This window comes from Penicillium subrubescens, assembly GCF_028828155.1.
Source record: "Penicillium subrubescens strain IBT 31985 chromosome Unknown utg000005l_segment0_segment0, whole genome shotgun sequence".
In the NCBI taxonomy this organism is placed as follows: Eukaryota; Fungi; Ascomycota; class Eurotiomycetes; order Eurotiales; family Aspergillaceae; genus Penicillium; species Penicillium subrubescens.
The window spans coordinates 4,319,095-4,338,095 of NW_026643155.1; the positions used below are offsets into that span (position 1 = coordinate 4,319,095).

The 19,001-nt window shown below is 50.8% G+C and overlaps 6 protein-coding genes across 6 annotated transcripts; all 6 read right to left on the reverse strand.

Annotated features, from left to right (window-relative positions):
- Positions 1–516: 516 nt before the first annotated feature.
- On the reverse strand, positions 517–2,499 carry N7473_008082 (glycoside hydrolase family 18 protein). Its single transcript, XM_057154022.1, has 6 exons — positions 2,254–2,499; positions 2,018–2,118; positions 1,705–1,958; positions 1,620–1,649; positions 1,512–1,561; positions 517–1,442 (listed from the first exon to the last, which is right to left on the reverse strand). The coding sequence occupies exons 1-6, from the start codon at positions 2,293–2,295 to the stop codon at positions 717–719; spliced, it is 1,203 nt and encodes a 400-aa protein (XP_057008360.1). The 5' UTR covers positions 2,296–2,499; the 3' UTR covers positions 517–716.
- Positions 2,500–5,459: 2,960 nt separating this feature from the next.
- Positions 5,460–6,156, reverse strand: N7473_008083 (uncharacterized protein; the record flags this gene model as incomplete). The annotated part of the gene is made up of 3 exons (XM_057154023.1): positions 5,460–5,751; positions 5,833–6,064; positions 6,144–6,156. The coding sequence occupies 3 exons, from the start codon at positions 6,154–6,156 to the stop codon at positions 5,460–5,462; spliced, it is 537 nt and encodes a 178-aa protein (XP_057008361.1).
- Positions 6,157–8,229: 2,073 nt separating this feature from the next.
- Positions 8,230–9,672, reverse strand: prs2 (proteasome core particle subunit alpha 1). The gene is made up of 5 exons (XM_057154024.1): positions 9,558–9,672; positions 9,407–9,469; positions 9,201–9,295; positions 8,914–9,126; positions 8,230–8,807 (listed from the first exon to the last, which is right to left on the reverse strand). The coding sequence occupies exons 1-5, from the start codon at positions 9,562–9,564 to the stop codon at positions 8,421–8,423; spliced, it is 765 nt and encodes a 254-aa protein (XP_057008362.1). The 5' UTR covers positions 9,565–9,672; the 3' UTR covers positions 8,230–8,420.
- A 380-nt stretch (positions 9,673–10,052) lies between these two features.
- On the reverse strand, positions 10,053–11,402 carry N7473_008085 (WKF domain-containing protein; the record flags this gene model as incomplete). The annotated part of the gene is made up of 1 exon (XM_057154025.1): positions 10,053–11,402. One exon carries the CDS (start codon positions 11,400–11,402, stop codon positions 10,053–10,055), a length of 1,350 nt encoding a protein of 449 aa, XP_057008363.1.
- Positions 11,403–11,765: 363 nt separating this feature from the next.
- On the reverse strand, positions 11,766–14,868 carry N7473_008086 (tubulin gamma complex associated family protein; the record flags this gene model as incomplete). The annotated part of the gene is made up of 2 exons (XM_057154026.1): positions 11,766–13,618; positions 13,674–14,868. 2 exons carry the CDS (start codon positions 14,866–14,868, stop codon positions 11,766–11,768), a joined length of 3,048 nt encoding a protein of 1,015 aa, XP_057008364.1.
- A 1,171-nt stretch (positions 14,869–16,039) lies between these two features.
- atfA (bZIP transcription factor atfA) lies at positions 16,040–17,558 on the reverse strand (the record flags this gene model as incomplete). The annotated part of the gene is made up of 3 exons (XM_057154027.1): positions 16,040–16,349; positions 16,415–17,468; positions 17,531–17,558. The coding sequence occupies 3 exons, from the start codon at positions 17,556–17,558 to the stop codon at positions 16,040–16,042; spliced, it is 1,392 nt and encodes a 463-aa protein (XP_057008365.1).
- Positions 17,559–19,001: the final 1,443 nt, after the last annotated feature.

Genomic DNA, 19,001 nt, shown 5'->3' on the forward strand with positions numbered 1-19,001 from the left:
ATGGCCGCACTCTTTCGGACTACAACATCCAGAAGGAGTCCACCCTTCACCTCGTCCTCCGCCTGCGTGGTGGTGGTAAGAAGCGCAAGAAGAAGGTCTACACCACCCCCAAGAAGATCAAGCACAAGCACAAGAAGACCAAGTTGGCTATTCTTAAGTACTACAAGGTTGACGGCGATGGCAAGATCGAGCGTCTGCGCCGCGAGTGCCCCGCCCCCGAGGTATGTGAATGCCCTATAAAAGACTTTGGAAAGACGAGCGCAGTGACTAACCTTTCTACTTCCTACAGTGCGGTGCCGGTGTCTTCATGGCTGCCATGCACAACCGTCAGTACTGCGGCAAGTGCCACCTCACCTACGTCTTCGACGAGTCCAAGTAAATGGACCCCGTCTGATCGAGAGGTTTCTGTGATCGGTTTCGGGCATGGGTTATTCTGAGCTAAGATACTAGTTGTGGAGATCTCACGATAGGATGTTAACAGTTGATGGGCACCTAAGCTAGGTCCTTGACAACTGTGAATACAAAAAAAGTCACCCCAAAATTGGTTCCGGCCAATCTCGATTGGCCTTCTGTAATATGTAAACGATAGACTGCATTCACTGTGCTGATGCGTAAGGGAACGAACGACTATGAACAAACCGCCTCGGCCCGGTCCTATGTCATGCATATTGCATACCTCCTCGCCGTCATGCACTGATAGTGATAGTACGATCTACTTACTGGCCGGGAAACCCAGCACGCAAGTTGTCATACTTACTCTCGGGATAATCGAGAGCATTTTCTATGTGCTCCAATGCACCGACGCCCCCAATGCCATTCACAAAGGTGCCGATCAGACTGCCCTGTGCTGCATCACCCTCCTTGCCTCCCTTGTCACCGCTACTCTCCCACCACATACCTCCACCGAGCTGCCGATACTTGGCAAATGCAGCCTTCCTCTGGCTCATCTCGACATTATCATACGAGATCATAGTGCGCGAGCCACCGTCATAACTCCAGGATGCGTCCGCTTCCGTATCAAGATGCTCTGTAGCACCAGGACGCGGCAGAGCCTTGTAGTCCCAAACTCCATTCTCCCAGCTGCCCTGGCCGACACCGCTGTACGGGTGGCCAGGCCCATCGGTGTTCTCGAATGCACGTCCGTACAGCGGCATTCCGAGAATCATCTTCTTGGGTGGCACGCCACCCACTTCGGTGTAATGTTCAAGGGCGGCGATGGTCGAGAACGGCGTCGAGGGCGGGTTCGACTTGGATGGGAACATGTTGGCCTGGTGACCGGCATTGCGGTCCCAGCTGCCTGCATAGTCGTACGCCATCAGGTTGTAGAAGTCCAGCAGAGGCGTCATGTCGCGCAGCTTGAGCTTGGTGAAGTTGCTTGGCCCTGCAGGACAAGCAATCGAAAGGTAGAACTTGCGGTTGGGACCAGCCGCTCTGTCAAGGCTCTGTTGGCTTCAAGTTAGTCACGGGGCTCATTCAGAATGCAAAGGATGAGGAAAGGCATAAAATCGTACCTCGCGGCATGCCCGCAGCAGGTCGACCAAGTTCTGAGCTTGGCTTTCGTCTAGATAGGATGTCAGTGATCAGCATTTCCTTGGAGAGGAGGTGAGGGGGAAAAATACCTTTGGGATACTCCCAATCAATATCAATACCTGCAAATATCAATCAGCCAATTCCTCAACCACGTTCTAGGATTATGCAACACACCGTCAAGTCCGAGATCAAGAACAAGTCGAGTAGATGACTCGGCAAACCTCGCCCGACCTTCTGCAGTGCTAGCAGGGCCAGCAAAGTTGGCAGAGTACGTCCAACCACCAATAGAAATCAGGACCTTCAGCTTGCGATGTTGCTTCTTCAGCAGGAAGAGCTGCTTGATGCAACCATAGACATTGTTGCCGGTATCATTCCATGAGTCACCGGGGTAGTGCTTCTCGACGTCAGACCAGCTGTCGGTCAAATAACTGCAGACACGTCATCAATTCTCTGTTTTGATGCGCAATTCGTGCAAGGGTCAACGTACACTTCACCACTCTCTGGATTGATGTTGGCAAAAGCGTAGAGCACATGTGTCAGCTTTTCGGCGGGCAGATCTTGTGGGTTGTAGTTGCGCCCATAGATGGCCTGCAACGCGGGGTTAGCATGAATCATCCATCAGCAATCAATCGTATATCAGCGTGGCAATGGGCGCCTCCAGGCATGTCATAACGGGGAATCAAGATATTTGATGTCAATAAGACTAATCATAGATCAACATACCCAGTTGACAAAGTAAGCAATAGATTTCATCCCAGCCGACATGGTTGGTGGTTCGGGTGTGGTTGTACAAGGGAGAGATAAATATTGCAAAAGGACAGCCGCAAACACCCCAAAGGTAGTGAGCAATACAATGGGCTGAAGTCGGAAAGCCACAATCAAAGATACCTTCAACAATCAAATGTCAAGATTCGTAAAACCCGAAGCAAACAGACCCTGGAAGCGGATCTGATAAATGATAAAATGGAGGGGTACCTAATGTCGCAGCCTAACTGTTAGCGGGACTTTGTACCTGTCTGTTTAAAAATAACAAACCACGACGTCATTGGGCAGGGCTTAGTGGCTGTGCCGCTTAAACGTGGCTGGGGATTCGGGGCTTCCGCACCTGTGGCTGAAGTATGTATATATTTAGTGGTCAACAAACAGAATGTCGAGACAACGTGTTTGGGCTTGGCCAGCAATTCTGGATCATAGCTTACGACAAATTCAATCCTACAAATGCCCCATCAGATTGCCATTCTTATAGGCAATTACACAAACTCATGAAACTGTACAGCGTGACTTCTCCACCTGCGCAGGCTCTCTGTGCGACCTGAGAAATCAGTCATGCTGCCTGCAGATCTTTCAGTATGGATATCCTCGAGTCAGCGCTCTCTTTAATAGACCAAAGTTTTCCCTACCACTAGAAAAGGTAGCGTAGGAGATCTCATCACCTGCGGTAGCTCGGCACATCAGTGCCGATGGAGGGTTTCCATCGTCTTCTTTTTTATTCAGGACAGTGTTGAGGCCACGAGAGCCATCATTCCTGGGTATATAGTTCCATAGTTTGGTTCGCTTAGAATGATCATGAGGACACAAGATACTTTACCTATATGAACAACATTTTCAGGTCGCGAGTAAAGCACTATCTTGACTAGGGCTTCCGTTTGAGACTCCCGTCTGCCCATGGAAGCCCAGTCTTACCAAGTATGTATCTCGATAGACCAGCTAGAAATTAAGGAATTGATCACACGACAACGGCAACTGTCCTCATAGAAGTTCAATATCTCCGGAAATGTGGCTGGAAATTCTTTGCATGTGGAGATTCTATTTATTGTTACATCATGCCCATGAGTTAGTTAGCAGTAAAAGTGACCAACTGTGGACTATCGGAGTGTTTCAAATTTGACGGTAAATGGATTTGTCAGGATGCTTGTCTCATCGAGCACCTTTGGTAGAAAAAGGATTGATGACGCGAGAAACGAATAAGGTCTTCGGCCACGTTTGGCTTTGTTCACCATCGTTAAGCTAGCTTCCCGTAGTAAGCCACACTGGCGATGTCCGGTCGGTAAGCGGGAATGGTAAGCATGAATCATGACTATGAGATTGAACCGGAAAACAATGAAAGATCTGAATAAGCACATTAAGTTGAGAACTAAGGCCTAAAAGCTACCTAACTGCCCACAAATAATGCCACATGGGGGTGGAGCAAAGACGGACAGGGCCAAGGAAATGCACAATTCACTCATAGCAACAAAATGAAACAAAAAAACAGAAACCAACAAGTAACCATGACCCACTGACTAGAAGACCTGCTACGCACCGTGGAGACGATCTAAAAGCCTCAGGCAACACATACCAGCTGAAACGGCCCCATCGGCCAGCAAAGAGAAAGGCTTGACAGGCCAGGAATCCATCCGACTACTTATGACGAGTCTCCACAAAGTCATTATAAGGTTAAATTGGAGACAGAGTGAAAATTTTCATTCCTTGAAAATCAGGACACTACTCAAGTGGAAAGAAGAAAAAAATTAAAAAAAAGAAGACAAGCGACCAACACCAGCTGAACCTGAGCCGCCAGACGCCCGATCTCAACAGCCATTGGCAAAGCGCTTGGCAGACTAACAGTTTAGGGCCCGAATCCACCCAAATTCAACCCGCCTCTATTTTCCATACATCCAATTATTCCCCCGGTTACAGTATGCCTCGCTGTAAATCCATGGCACCAAAACGGTTCGGTTTGTTGGGATATCCGCCACTCTGGAGTATTCTCCTCTTCGGGTACATACCGTTGTCCCCCTCCTTCTCCCTCTTTGCAGAACGCCATTTCGCTGTAATCCACTCAACACTAGTCCCTGTAACCTATACTCTGTTTGGGACCGAGGTACTACCCAAAGCAGTTCAAGGTCGTAACCCCTAACATACATAATCATAGCCTGAATAGCCTGGACCGGTTGCAGTTGGCCATCGCTAAGTTCATTGTTCGTTTTAACTGGGTACCTCAGGCACAGTGGGGGTTTACGCTGTTACATTATGTAGTCAGTGGCTGTACTTCATAACCTATTAGTACTAGTCAACGGTACGCCGAGAGAGAAACTGCCGGGTCGACCGCAAGCATGATAAGGTTCCTGATTTTCTCCACCGGGTCCTCTTGTCTCCTCTTTCTCAGCTGGCATGTTTGCCTCGAGACCCAGGTGTCTGGATCTCGGTCTATCCCAATTACCAATCGCCGGTTGAAACGACCCTATGCAAGGGCTCTGGCGTTCTTCCATCCGTTTGCTAGGTTGCTAGTGCCTCGACCTTGGCGTCCATTTTTTTTTTGCTCTGGAGCAGAGCCAGTAGTCGGATAAACTTGTACTCTGAAGAAAATACCAATCGGACACGGCAGTGCCGTAGTGGAGCTTGTTAGGGCTGTGCCTCGTTTCCCCCGAATCCTCCGTCTGAGTGTGGAGGCGAAGGATATAGTTTCCATGCCTCCAACCAGTCGGGCATTGGAATAGATCAAAGCCGAGTTAAAGCAATATGTCTTCTTATTCCCTTATACACACAAGAGTAGTAAACAAAGTGATAATCAAAAAATGCACATTTGACAGCCTGAACGCCTAAGCAAATGTAAACCAATGCAAAGGATCTAATTAAACAGAATAAACTCATAGAACATCATAGGAAACCAAAACAAGAGGGTATATCGTCGCCATGCTCAACAAGCTCAACAAAAACCCACACTTGCCTTTTTCTCTCATTCTTCCCTGGCCAGGCTTGCGACCTGCACAAAGTCCGCCAAAGCAATGTATAAACCCGAAGAAAAGAAGAAGAAGAAGAAGAAGAAGAAGAAGAATGCCTCGCCCACGTATGTTTCTTCGTCACAAATAGAATCGTACAATTGTCCCGAACACCAGCCCGCCGGGGGTGAGCTTTCGGGAACGTAATGGGAACACATAGATGTGTCTCTACCGGCCCACAATCCAGCGCTGTATCACAGCCAAGGATGGGTCATCATCAAGCCAATGACCTGCCCGCAGGTCGGCAGCTCGAAGATCAGCGACAACGTGCTGATCAGTGATGCGACCCAATTCCTGTTGTAGTGTAATGTGTGCGGCTTTCAGAGACGGTCCATGTGCTGAAGTTGGTCGTTGGCCGCCCAGGATATTCGCTCGAGTCATGGCCCATCGTCGTGCTGCTGCGGCTCGGAGGTAGATCTTGTGTGCTTGAAAACGGCGAGCGCTGCTGTCGATTATGACTCTAAAATCAGGGCTTGAATGAGTATTTGGTTTTCAGAGCGAACAACTGATCGCAATTGCATTGGAAAAGGGTTGTCCATACCTTTGAAGCTCTGCTTTCTCTGTCTCCGCATTCCCTCCCCCTGTCATCGGGCAAGGTTGATAGTTGGCGCTGAGTAGACGTTGGGCGGCGGCGTGGCATTCTCGAAGCACGCTGAATCCTTCTTCGTAGTGTTCTTCGGGGGAAGCGTTGGCTTGCTGTTGGGAGATGTGCAGCAACAAGGTCCGATAGTCATTCATGAGTTCGGCTACTCGCACCGCGCGAGCCTGGTTGACTGTAGTCCAATTGCATAATCAGCATTTGAAGTCGTGAGATTTATTGATTGAAATGGTGCGAGGTGGATCAATGCTTACGTCCGTCTGCCATTGAGAATAGGAACTGATATTTGGTCGTGGTGTAACGTTATTAGAAAGAGAGTATAACACGATGAAGTGATGGTGCCGCTTCAAGGAAAGATCGTTGGAATCACACCCAAAAAGATCAATTGAGAAATGAAGGTTAAGAGTCCGAAGAGAGTGTATAAGAAGAGATGTGCTTAACGTTTTCTCAACGGTTGTGGGGGAGAAAGGAAGAGATGAAGCGATCTTTATAAATCTAGAAGTAAAGAGAGGAAGACAGTAAAATAAGGACAGAGCTTCAACTATTTTCTTTACCCCATACATAACTTACTACCAACTGTTTCTGGAATAGGACGTCCCAGTAAAGCAAGCGCCAGGGCCCGTCAAAAAGAAAATGAGATAAAATGGATTGCCACGATAGAACCAATCAGGGCAAGTATTAGGAGTTTACTACAATGAATGGGATAGATAAAAAAATAGTAATAAACAAAATAGTAAAGAGCAAGCATGAAATCGAATAAAAATAAATAAATTATGGATCCTAAAGTGGACTGTTCGCCCGTGACAGCGGAGACGAACCGTCAAGAGGATCATCGGCCTGTGCATAACAGACTAAGCCAATGAACGGTGAGATACCACGGATTTAGCAAGGACTTATCCAGCATCCAGCTAGGATCTAATGCGAGGGTGGATCGGGCCTAGCTCCCGAGAAACCGTCCCAACGGCAGACAATTCGACTAGACAGAGAATATCCCTGTTTCTGGGTCCCAAGGGAAGGGGAGTATACAGTATGTGTACATATTGTTACATTGAATTGATTTTGTTTGGCTACATGGGCCATACTCGTAGACGATTAAATCGATACACTCGTGTCTAATAGAGGCATCATTTAACCGGCATATTTAGTGGGTAGTGGGTAGTAGCTTAGTTAGGGAGCCTTCAGAAATGGATACATAGTGAACATGGGAACTGAAAAGAGGGGCGCCATGACGAGTGTGGAACCCAAGTAGACCGAGCGATTAGGTTCCTGGGCCGATTGATTACTCCGTCGTCATTGTAGTAGTATCTAGTATCCAGTACAACACTAAGTGGTCAATTTTCCACTTTCATAAAATTGGGCATAGCGAAGGAACCTCGTTTTTGGGAACTGATTGGTGCTCATGGAGCGAACGACCAGTGGAGACGAGAGAACTTTGAAACTTTGACAGGAGGACCGTGTGCACTAATGGGGCCTGATGAGCCCATGAGGGCCTCATGGCTCGTGGGACCCCTGCCAGCTACAGTGACCTGGCCCCGGCAGTTGACTAGAACCTATAAACGTCAAGAATTGGAAAAAAAAATATATTGATATCCACTGCACAAAAAGGCCGGACCTGCATGATCGGATGCCCCGAACAAATGTGTAGAAGTAAAAATAAAACTACAGCAACCACGTCGATGTCTAGCACGTAACCCCGACCAAGCCGAGCGAGTTCCAGGCCAACAATTGGCGGTTTGATAGGGTTCGTTTTGAAATCAATAGGTTCATAGGTTCGTTCTGAATTCAGGTATGCTAGTTCACTAGTTCGATGCCTCAGCTCGATGCGAACTCAACTATCAATAACTAACGAGTCCAATAATAACAATACTAATCTACTTTCCGACTAGACCCTATCCCCCTCCAAGCCACGAACCGGGCTAAGCCACATATGGCGCCCCGTGGCGCTCGCACACAACAGCTGAAGCGTACGAGTTCTCCTTACCTAGAATTCCTGTATGGGAATATGGAGATGTCAAAGGTCCTGTGTATAGATCTGATGAATATGGAGAGATGTGTGATCCATCATGCTCTCTGTCCTTTCCAGACTCGGTGGCGATAAATCGTGCCCCACTCGGCTTGCTGAATGAAGGCTTCGAAGCTGAGGTGGTCCCCAGCCGGGCGATTTACCATGGGCGCCAAGCATCTACACTACCTAGATGTATGCCGGCGTTGTCACTTCATTGTTGCAATGCAGCAGAATAGTAGTTCAAAAAAAGCACGATTGGTAAGTCCTGGGACTATGTGCATATGAAACAGGGCCAAAACTCGAGATTCGTGCAGGGGAAAGGAGGGAGAGGCGAATTGTCATTCATAGATGATTCATTGGATCTTTCTCTAGTGCAAGTAGAAAAAAGGTAAAAAATAGAATATCAACCAGCATCGTCACTGGAGCAGCACCTCTAACCCTTCCGGACCTATTCGGGTTCATCTCTGTCGTGGTTGTTGTCTCGCCTCCATCAACCAGTCCATTCATGCTGCAGGACACGACCCGCTTAGTCCTTCTCCGCTATGGCCTGCAGCCGTTCATCAATCTCCTCCTCCGTCAGGGCCCGGAACTCTGTGGTGGTGCCCTCCTTGCCATCTGTCCGGGGGCCACCAACGATGCCAACCTCCAGCTCATGTTTCTTAAAATCAACGCTCAGCACATTGCTCAACGCCGTGATACCCAGCTCCACAACTTCCTCCCAGCTTCCGGGCGCCGCATCCTTGTTCTTCAGCTTCTTCTCCAGATAGTTCTGCGCCTCCTGTTGCTTGGGGCCAGAGGAAGTCGCCTTGTATCCAACGAAGTAACCGGCCGGGTCGCACTTGTAGAGCTGCGGGCCATTCTCATCATCGACCGAGATCAGGGTCACGGCCACACCGAGTGGTCGCATGTAAGCCTGGCAAGAGAGAGGGTATCTGTTAGCCAACGGAGTCGCCGACGAGTACCAGGAAAAAATACGTCGTCTTCAGGGTTCATGACGTGGATAATATCTTGGTACTTACTCGTTGTGTGTAGACCTGGTTGATATTTGCCAATCGCTTCGCCAGCACATCGCAGGGCATCTCATAACCGAACTTGTAGCGGAACTCAGCAGCCTCTCCACGGGCACGGTCGACGGAGGCACGAGCATCTGCTATCGAGCCGGTCATCACGCAGCCGACAGAGGGCGAGATCTTGAAGACATGTGAGACGGAGGAAGGGTCGATGAGTTTGTCCTTTTGAGCTCATGGGTTAGTCACTGGGAGCAACCGAAGGGGAGCCATCATATCAATTTCAGGATCGTGCTTACAGCCACTTTCTTCTGGGAGACGACGATAGCACAGTCCTTCCCCCTCACACCGATGGAGGTGATGTTCGCGGAGGTGATAGCCTTGAAAGCATATTCTGGTGGGACGCAGATTGTTGGTCAGCGGTTATGATGATGGGAAACGTTGAGCAGCAGTCGGCGAGTGGCCACGGCCGGACATTTGATGGGGGAGAATTCAAAGTACGTACCAACTTGGTACAAGCGACCCTGGTCGGAGAAGATAGTGATATGTCTATCGTAGCCTGCGCTTCCTAGTGCGGAGAAGATGGAGGTTAGTCGGGGTTGAGGTCATGGGGGCTGACCATGTCGGCCAGCATCAGGATTGTCGTGACTGCATACCGGACATTTTGGCGGTATCTGAATTCTTCTATAGGGAAATGGGTGAGATGTCAGGATCGAGGGGAATGGCGGAGGTTAGGAGGTTGATGAGAAGAGTAATTGACAGTTACGCGTGCCAGCGGTGCCTAAGCCGAAGCTCGAGCTTGAGCTTCAGCGCTCTTCACCGCCTTTGTTCATCACCAAGCCCGGGCTTGCCTCAACCTATCCTAATTGGGAAGCTGAGTAAGAGAAAAGCATCTAACTCATGGTCTATATATCTGAGTCAGAGTATTATACTTATGGGTTTTATTCTACGGGGGAAATATTTTCGGCCATTCCACGAGACCCATGAAGACACACTGACAGGACTAACATCATATGCCAATTCTCATATAGACACTAGAGTATGATACATCATCATGGTATAGGTAGATATGCAAGTAAAACAAGAGGAACACCCAATAGAAAACACCCATGCAGAGACACAATCCTAGGTCAACAGCCAAAAGCGACTCCTCAATCACTATCGCTCTCGCTGCTACTCGAGATCTCAATCAATGCAGTCCGCACTTTACGCTTCTGCTTCTTCTTGTTCTTGCCGGGCGCTGGCGGAGCGGGTTCTTCCTTGAAGGGAGCAGCAGGCTTCGGAACAGGCTTCTTCTTCAGTGCGGACTTGGTCGGCGCAGGTTTCTTCGCGGGAGGTGCTTCGCTCTCGCTCTCGCTGTCGCTGCCATTGCTGCTGGTGCTATCATCGCTGTCACTTCCACTGCTACTGGTATAATCATCATTGCTCTCCTCCTTAGCAGCGCTCTTCTTCGCCTTAGCAGGCTTCTTCTCCTCATCGCTATCGCTCTCACTGCTAGAGATATCCACAACGACAGTTCTGTTCTTCCTCTTCTTCGATTTCTGTGCCTCTGCCTGCGCGGCCTCCTTTTGCTTGCGCACAATTTCTTCCCGATCAAATAGTTCACCCGTGACAGCGAAGAAAACCAGCTCGGCTCGTTGTCTCTTCCGGAGACGCTTGGTTGCTTCCACGTCCAGGCCATCCACCGAGTCAGCGGCGTTAAGCTCTTCTCCACTGCCGGGTAACAATGACCGGAAGGAATCCACAGCTTGTTGGTACTCGGCGGCAAGGTCGTCGCCGTCCGTCTTGAGAACTGCCATCGCGCCCTCGCTCAGTCGTGTCTTGGCGGCGTCACCCTTCAGGCCTTGAAGGTAGGTTTGGAGGGGGAGGTTGTATTGCACAGGGACGTGCTCAATCGAGTAAAGGTGCTTGAAGAGGTTCGTTTCGCGGTTCTTCTGGAACTTCCACGACGCCCGGTCACGGTAGTACCAGCTCAGATAGCCCAGGATGGGAGACTCGTGGATTTGTGCGGTAGATGTAGATGTCGACGAAGACGTAGGTGTAGATGTAGACGTAGCGCCAGCCTTCCGCGCCTTCTTCTTCTCACGCTTGCGCTTCTTCATCTCCTCAATCATTTTGTCCTCAGCTTCCTTAGCCTCGGCCTCGGCGCTCGTCATGGCCTCCGAGGTATCCTTCTCGTCGTCGTCATGTTCGTCGTCCGCAGGACTGTCGCTATCACTGTCTGCATCCTTGGTCTTCGTGCCGGGTCCGAAGGAAACTCTCTTCTTCTTTTTCTTTGGCTTGTCGTCCTCTTTATCCTGCCTATCGTCCGTACTGTGTCTCCGCTTCTTCTTGCTCGTCACGTTGCCGTCGGTCTCGCTGGATGACTTCTTACGCTTCTTCTTGTCTTTGGACTCGGACTTCTGTGTCTTTTCGGGGGAAGCGGATTGTTGCATCTCGACGTCGGCGTCCTCTTTGGCGTGTTTCGGCTTTGAGCCGACATTCGATGTGTCTTTGGCCATTGTTGCCGTCGTGTAGAATATAACCGAGGTCACAGCAGAAAGGTGAGTTCTGGTCGCACAATCTAGGAGATCAATTGCAAGAGAGACCTGTCTTTCGTGTCTCAGCAGAGTTCTCCAGACTGTCGTTGCTAGGTCGGTCAAGGGCGGAGTCGATTATTTTTTTTCTGCCGGATCCACGTGAGGGCGGGTCCGCGATAAGCTTGGGCCGTATAAAGTCCGGATGAGTATCTAGCTTCATAGATCAAACTTCACTTGTCTTCTCTACAGAGTACAGAACAAAAGGAATCGTGGATTCATCTCACATTATGGCTGCATCTATACGGTATCATTCAGCACCTGAATATAGACCACCCAAGACAACAACTATGCCGTAGCCCCATTCCCATTCCCAGGCTCAGAGCCACCAGCAGCACTCCGCTCTCGCCGCATCTCTCTTGATGATTCCGTGCCCGAGCCAGTTCCAGCATTCGCCGTCGCAGCACTGGCCGCAGCCTTGCGCTTCGCCCGCTCCCTCTCTCTATCTCTATCCCGCACGCCAGAGGTCGGCTTAGGCCGCCTCCTGCTAGGTTTGTAGACGTCGTTGAAGTTCATCACGACAGCGAGGAAGCGCATGTCCACATCGGGCTGGTAGGATAGATCGCTAAGTAGGGTGGTCAAGCGCGTTCGGAAATCAGCGGAGAGATCACGCAGTCGGATCCTTAACGAAGCAAGCATATTATCGTCGGCCGCGAGGTCCTGTGCTGAGAGCGAGAATGGAGTATCGATGCCGTCCGGGCCGGTACTGGCGGGTCGAATGTCTGGTGTTGATGCCATGGATGCACCGCCACGGCTATTCGCGCGGCGTGGTAGCACATCGCGGTCCGTGACACCCCAGCGACCTTGTGCTGTGCGAGTTTCAATTTTCGCGCTAAGTTCCTGGCGACGAGTGAACTCGGCGACGGAGAAGGAGTATAGACCATCCACGGCGTCTTTGTATGAGAGCATGATCTTGAGGATATGGTGGAGCTGGCTGAGGAAACTTTCTTCGGGCTGTTTGGCGGAGGCAGAGGTAGAGACGCCGTATCGAGATGTAGTAGCCGAGCCTAATAGGCCCTTGTGCGTGATAGAGTTGAGGTATTTCGTGTGCGCTTCGATGAGATCGTCTAGTGTGCAGCCCGGCTTGGAGACTTCGGCCTGGAGCTGGTCCCAGCTAGATTCAATCACCTCGAAGAGAATGTAGTATTGCAGCTGGCAGACGAAATGAATCATCTCGGCGATAACGCAGCGTGCACGTTTCCAGTCCGGCCCAACCTTGTCGTCCACACTGCGTAGTACGCCTCGTGCACCGGTCATGCAGCGGCGCCAGGTGCTGTTGAGGGCAAACTCGACACGCTTCACGCGCCAGAGGAAGTTGAATACTTTCAGATACTGTGTTGAGCCCCATGGTGTGATGACAACGTCGACAGGGGCGTCAATCTTGTACTCCAGAGTGAAGCAGTCCCAACCGATCTCGCCGTGGCTAAGCTCGAGCATACGTGCATCTAGCCGGCGGAGCACATCGGGGGAATCATACTGCGCATTCGAAGCTCGAATGGCATGTTCCAGCTGCGCGGTGAGCGTGTGGCGGTATTGCGAGTTTGCAGGGCGGTCCAGGTTGGAGGCCAGCGACTCCATGAGGAGAGCGATAAAGTCACCCTGTCCCAGCAAGAGATACTTCTTCAGCGCCCGGAGATGATCAAAGAGCTTGAACTTGTCATCCATGAGGTAGATCAACCGCGCCATGGTTGTCTTGTAGGCCTCATCAATGGAGGTCTCGAGGGTAGCGGTGTCGCCGTATCGTAGCTCTTTTGAGGCTTCTTTGGAATAAGCCTCCACCCATCCAGAATCACCGCAACCATATCGAATAAAGTTGAGAGACTTTCCGATCAAGAACACCTTTTTGGCGAAGTCCTGAGTAATAATAGACGGGACCATATCGTCATCCAACTTATACTTGTCTTCCCAGACACTGGTTGCAGTACGTCTAGGGTCGGTGGTAGTCCTGAGATCAGATTCTGCAACAAAGAACTCCTTATATGGATCAGACAGTTCACCATCGTAGATCCACAGCCGGAGCATGTCGTAAAACGGACGAGTAACATGAGCCAAGAGCTTCTCTGCAAAGGAGCAGACGAACGGATCCCCATGAGACGACGAGAAGCCGTGGATTAAGGAAATCAATTGACCGCCCTTTTTATCTGCATCGAATATCAGTACCTGCCTGCAGTTCAACCCAAGATAGTCCATTCTTACCACGAGCCTCCTCCACAATCAGACTCATCAGCCTCAGCGCCATCGTAGCATCCCTCGTCCACACCATACACCTCTTCAAAGTAACACCACCCTTCCTGACACCCTGCATCGAACTCGCGTCCCCAACAGCAGCCAATGCCTGTCTAATCTCTGCCTCCAGCGTCGCCACCAAGCCCAAATACGAGCGCAACTCATTCGCAACAGCAGCTCTCAAGCTCTGATTCACAAGTCCCCCCTCCGCACTTTCCACAAACCCAGCCAACTCTTTATAGAGCAGACACGGCTCAGCCAAAGCATTCAAAAGCGAAATAATCGGAGCTGGCAGATTCGAGGGTAATTTCAACACCGACGGCGACTGGAACTGTAAATTTGTTGACGACAGACCCTGCAGATTGAATGGCAGATCTCGTAAAAGCCCATTCTCTACAGAGGCCGCCGAACGAGGATGATTGCCCGGCGTCTCCGTCGCCGACGCCACATCATCGTGCTCATCCCCAGTCTCGTAATGGCTAGCACGACTTGCAGTAGCCCGTTCCGTAGACTCCTCCCAGTCCCTGCGCAAAGAACTCGGGCGCTGCGGCCTGGACTCACGAGATATGCGCGGCGGTTGCGACGCAGACGAACTCACAGCAGGACCCTCATCATCCTCCGACTCCACGAACGTGCCACGCCTCGGCCGCCCCGCGCCTCGACCAAGCATATTCTGCAAATTCCCCTCGTCCATGAGCGGACTGCGACTGCGCTCGACGGCCTGTTCCTCCTCCGTCTCGCCCAGCTTGTACAGCAGATACAAGATGCCCCATTTCTGCGAAAGCACAGGCTGCGTGAGGAGGCGGGTGTATAAATTCGAGAAGCGCACAATCTTCTCCGGGCTAGCATTCTCGCGCCTCAACTTGCGCTTGATCAAATCCGGGGCGTGGTTGACGTCTTCGGCGGCGAAACTGCCGCGGCGACCAGCTGGGGAGCTTGGATCTGCGCCATTGCTGGGGTGCGATTCGAGGGTGCGCCAGGCGCGTTCGAGTAGAGCGTGGTGTCGATGTTCCTCGGCGGCGGCGATGGCTAAGTCGTCATCGGAGAAATCGTGGTCTTGGGGGAGCGCGGAGAGTGGGATCTCGGGGAGTAGCGAGTCGACTAGCTGGGAGAGGGCGTCGTCGATCCGGCGCGGGCGTGTGGTCGGGCGGGTTGAAGTCGACATGATCTTGCCCTTCCCCCGCCGGTTGGGCAATGTCGAGTAGTGTTTTTAAGTGTGAGGTTTCTGGTGTTGGGGTCAATTGGCTGTGGAGAGATGGTGGGTTGTTTCCGGAGAGGATTGGGGGACGAGATCCGCGGGTTGGGCGGGGGGTTCTTCAAATATTGGCAACCAGTTCAATTCTTGATTATGCGCTGCTGCAAAGCTTCGATCGTGCTATCGGAATGTCTTTGAGTGATTATCGCTCATGCTTCAAGATGGAGTTTATGCAATGCGGTGGGCTCGTGTTTGTGATGTTTGAATTGTTTGGCAAGGACGCGTCGTGGCTCTTATCAAGCTTATCATCTCCCTATCAATCTACAGCCCTGGATCGAGTTTATTGGATTGTTACGACTACAAATCACAAGATTGCATATTCGGAGCAACGTTTCTGATCATTTGCTCAAGCATCCTGTTCAAGGAAACTAGTCAGACACATAAAAACGAAAGCACAAAACCACCTGTTAACGCCGCCTTGAAATCATGTATCTCAAACACAGAAGCAACCCGGATCAGAAAGAAAAAGAACATGCACCCGCGGGTCCTCCAAGTATTAGACAAGCGAAAAAAGAAGAAAAAGAAAAAGAAAAAAAGAGAAACCAAAACGAAAAAAAAGGGTGATCTCTCGAGGCCATGAACAGAGAGAGGGAAAAATTAGAAAATGGGTGAACGGGTAGGAGTAGAAAATACAACGGGCGGAAGAGGGGGCAGCAACAACATCAACATAAGCCATGGCAAAGAAAAGAACAACCTTGAGAAGCCAGTAATAATACTCTCAAAGACGCCGAGATTGACGCGCCTTCCAAAGACGATAACGAAATTCTTTCGTTTCCAGACCACCGGAATTCAGCTTGTCGGAATTTTTGAGTCGTGTGGATCGTTAACACCTGCCCATGCCAGAGCTTCGGCGAGGCCGTAGCCATATCCGAAACAGAAAGAAGAAAGGTTTGGGGTGTAAAGAAAAGGATAATCTGGATCACCCTCAGAAAAATTGAAGAGTTTTGCCGCCGTGTCTAGGCATCAAGGATCATTATATCCTCGTTGCTATGCGGTGGAGCAAGGAAAAGAGTTTATAACACCGAAAGCAGGAATGAGAAGCGGCTTTTGAGACGCTGATATATTCCCTTTTCAATCACCTTCATGCTCGGCGCATGCCCTGGGCTGGGATCGGAGCACCCGGTGGCATGCCCATTTGGCCGGGCATACCGTAAGCGTGCGGGTCAAATCCAGTCGACATGCCATTCATCATAAGAGGTCCTAGGCCTTGGGCTTGGGAGACGGGGCAATCTTTGTGAGCCAACAGAAGGGTCTTCAAGTTGACAATCTCCTCGCGGAGTTGGGTCACCGTAGCGGTCAGTGCATCGTTCTCTGTTGTGAAGAGCTCAACCTTGGCTTGGAGGTTAGCCAGCCATTGCTTCTTCCGTTGGCGACACTTCAGGGCCGCGACACTATAGTCATCTTAGCTAAATCTTGATCATTCCACGAAGCACCCGGTTCAAGAAGATTGACATACCGATTCCGTTCCAGGAAGTTGCGCCGTTTCTCTTCATCAGTCATCTTCTTCGGATCCATGTTGGAATTCCTCATCTCCTCATCCTCGGAGTCATCCGACGGTGACTCTGTCATCTTCGCCTTCTTATTGGGGCCCTTGGTAGCAGCCTCATCGGCCTTGCGCCGATTGTTGGTAGCATTTGCCTTGGGGGCATTCTTCTTGCCTTTACCCTTGGCAGCGGGCTTGGACAGATCCTGCTCCGATCCATCACCACTCATCTCGCGCGCATGAGCACCGTTGTTATTTTGCGACACGCGTCGGGCGGCCGCACGCGTCTCGTTTTGCATCGCGGCAGCCTGGTTCATCTGCATATTGTTCGCCTGGCCACCCTTGGCAAGCATGAAGAGGCCATTGGCGGCATCAGCCGCATCGTGCTGGGTAAAATCTGTGGCGGTAGGGGGTTTGGTATCCATGGTCGGGTTCGAGGTTGGTTCTTGGTCGTTGGCATTGGAGGTGGGACCGTTCCCGGCGTTCTTCTTAGCGGCCAGCGCGGTGCGGTGGAATTCAATTGTGGACGGAGTGGCCCCACCGCTTTGCAGTTGTTGCAACAAAGCTTGGGAGTTCGGGCTTGGGGCTGGGAACATGGAGCCACCACCGCCCGGGGTCAAGCCTGTCCGGAGCGATGACTCGTTAGGAGTCGGGAAGCCTCTACCAATACTGTCAAAGTAGTCATTAGAGCCGGTTGGGCCGGGGAGCATTGCCGGGCTGAGGGGCCCTGAGCGCAGGGAGTTGGACCAGTTGTAGCCACCGCCTGAGGATGCGCCAGGCAGGGCAGGAGAGGTGAGGGCAGCCACGGGAGGCAGTAGCGACTTTCCGGGAGTTTCGCCTGAATTGCCAGTGCCGAAGGACTGCTCGAAGGGATTGGGCTCGAGCGAGAAGGGATTGTGAACGGAATTGAAGTAGTCGGGGGTATCACTGGCACCTGTCGCAGTAGGGCGGGGAGGTGGCGCCAGCGAGTTGGATGCTTCTACATCCGATCTTTGATCTTTAGTGTCTGAAGACACGGCCTGCGAGTCTGTCGAAGGAATTGAATTAGCATTTACGAGGGTTGATGGTGATGCGACAGCGCAAAGGTACCGGCAGGACGAGAACGAGGACCCTTCATTGTGGAGGTGGAGGGTATGGGGAAATGATGGTGGAGGGAAGAGTGGTGGAAGATCGATGACGCCAGTTGTGAGCTCATCCCAACGGCAGAGGGGCTTTAAAGTATGGGCAACCCCCCAAGTGGCGTATTACCAATCCGAAAGGGGGTGTGGAAAGAAGAATATAACCCAAAGGATAAAGTATTGTGTTATCAAACACCACTGAATTTTCCGGCGGCGAAAGACAATACAACTTTCTTTTCTTCGAGGATCATAATGCGACCGCGACCGTATAAGGAAGAGAGGCCGCGAACGAAAGGGGGAATGGGAAGGAAAGTTGCAAAGCGAAAAAAACAACAAGCCCAAATGATATGGGTAAGTTGGTAGTGGTAGTAGTGATGATATGTATGTGATAGGGTAAAAGGCAGATAACTCTCAAACCAGCATCACGCGATTTTTTTTACGAACCTTCTTTGGCAATCTTCTTGGTGTCCATGGAGGTCAGAGTGTTCGAAAGAGTCGACACACTGGGAGCGACTGCAGCAGACATCACCAGTCGCGTGTGAAGGTCAAAAAGAGTGGCGAGCGCACAACTAACACGGGAGCGTGGCTTGCAGCAAAGGAAAGAGAAGAGATGGGAAGGAAGAAAGTGACGTAGAGGAAAGGAAGATGACGACAATTTTAGGGGAGGGAAAAACATTAAGTAAGGTGGCAGAGTCACCGAACGGCTTCGGATGATTCGATTCTTCGGTATTGCTTGATGTATTGATGGTTACAGTACAGGTTACAGAAAGGATACATTGACACTAGCTAGATTCTACAAACTCTCCCTATGTACTCCATGTGTTTGTCTGCAACGGGGGGGAATCTCTTACCATCTCAATACAACCGGACCCACACGACTCTCGCCTCCTACAGTACGGTACAACACTACACTCCAATACATATGGACAGCACTACATTAATCAATCTCTCGGTACGGTAATGCCAATGTAACTGGGCCAAAAACGTTGATCCAGCTCGAATCAGGGAACTGGCAAAGAGAAATTATTGTATGGGGGGTGGCCGTCCATCGTGGTTGGCTCTGGCTTCCTCTACGCGAAGGCTGGCCTAGATCGAGTTCCTCGCGGGCTGGGGACTCCTCTATCAGGGCAGACTTTTCTAGACTTTGCTCGTTCCTTTCTTGCCTTTTCAATCTTCTTCCACTCTATATGCACACAAGACATTTGACTAACTCAAGAACTGTTCAAAGGGGGAGCTATAGTCTGGCTGTCTACAATCTTTCTATAAAGACGATCCTTCCTACACGAAAAGAGAAACGAAAAGAAGAAAAACTTGACCAAGGAGGGGGACCCTCGCACGTCGATGTTGAACCTGGAGAGCGCTAGTGGACCCCCGGTATCAACCGTGGTCCAATCACCATGGTGCATAGAAGAAGCGGGGACCCTACGCTACTCGGACGGATT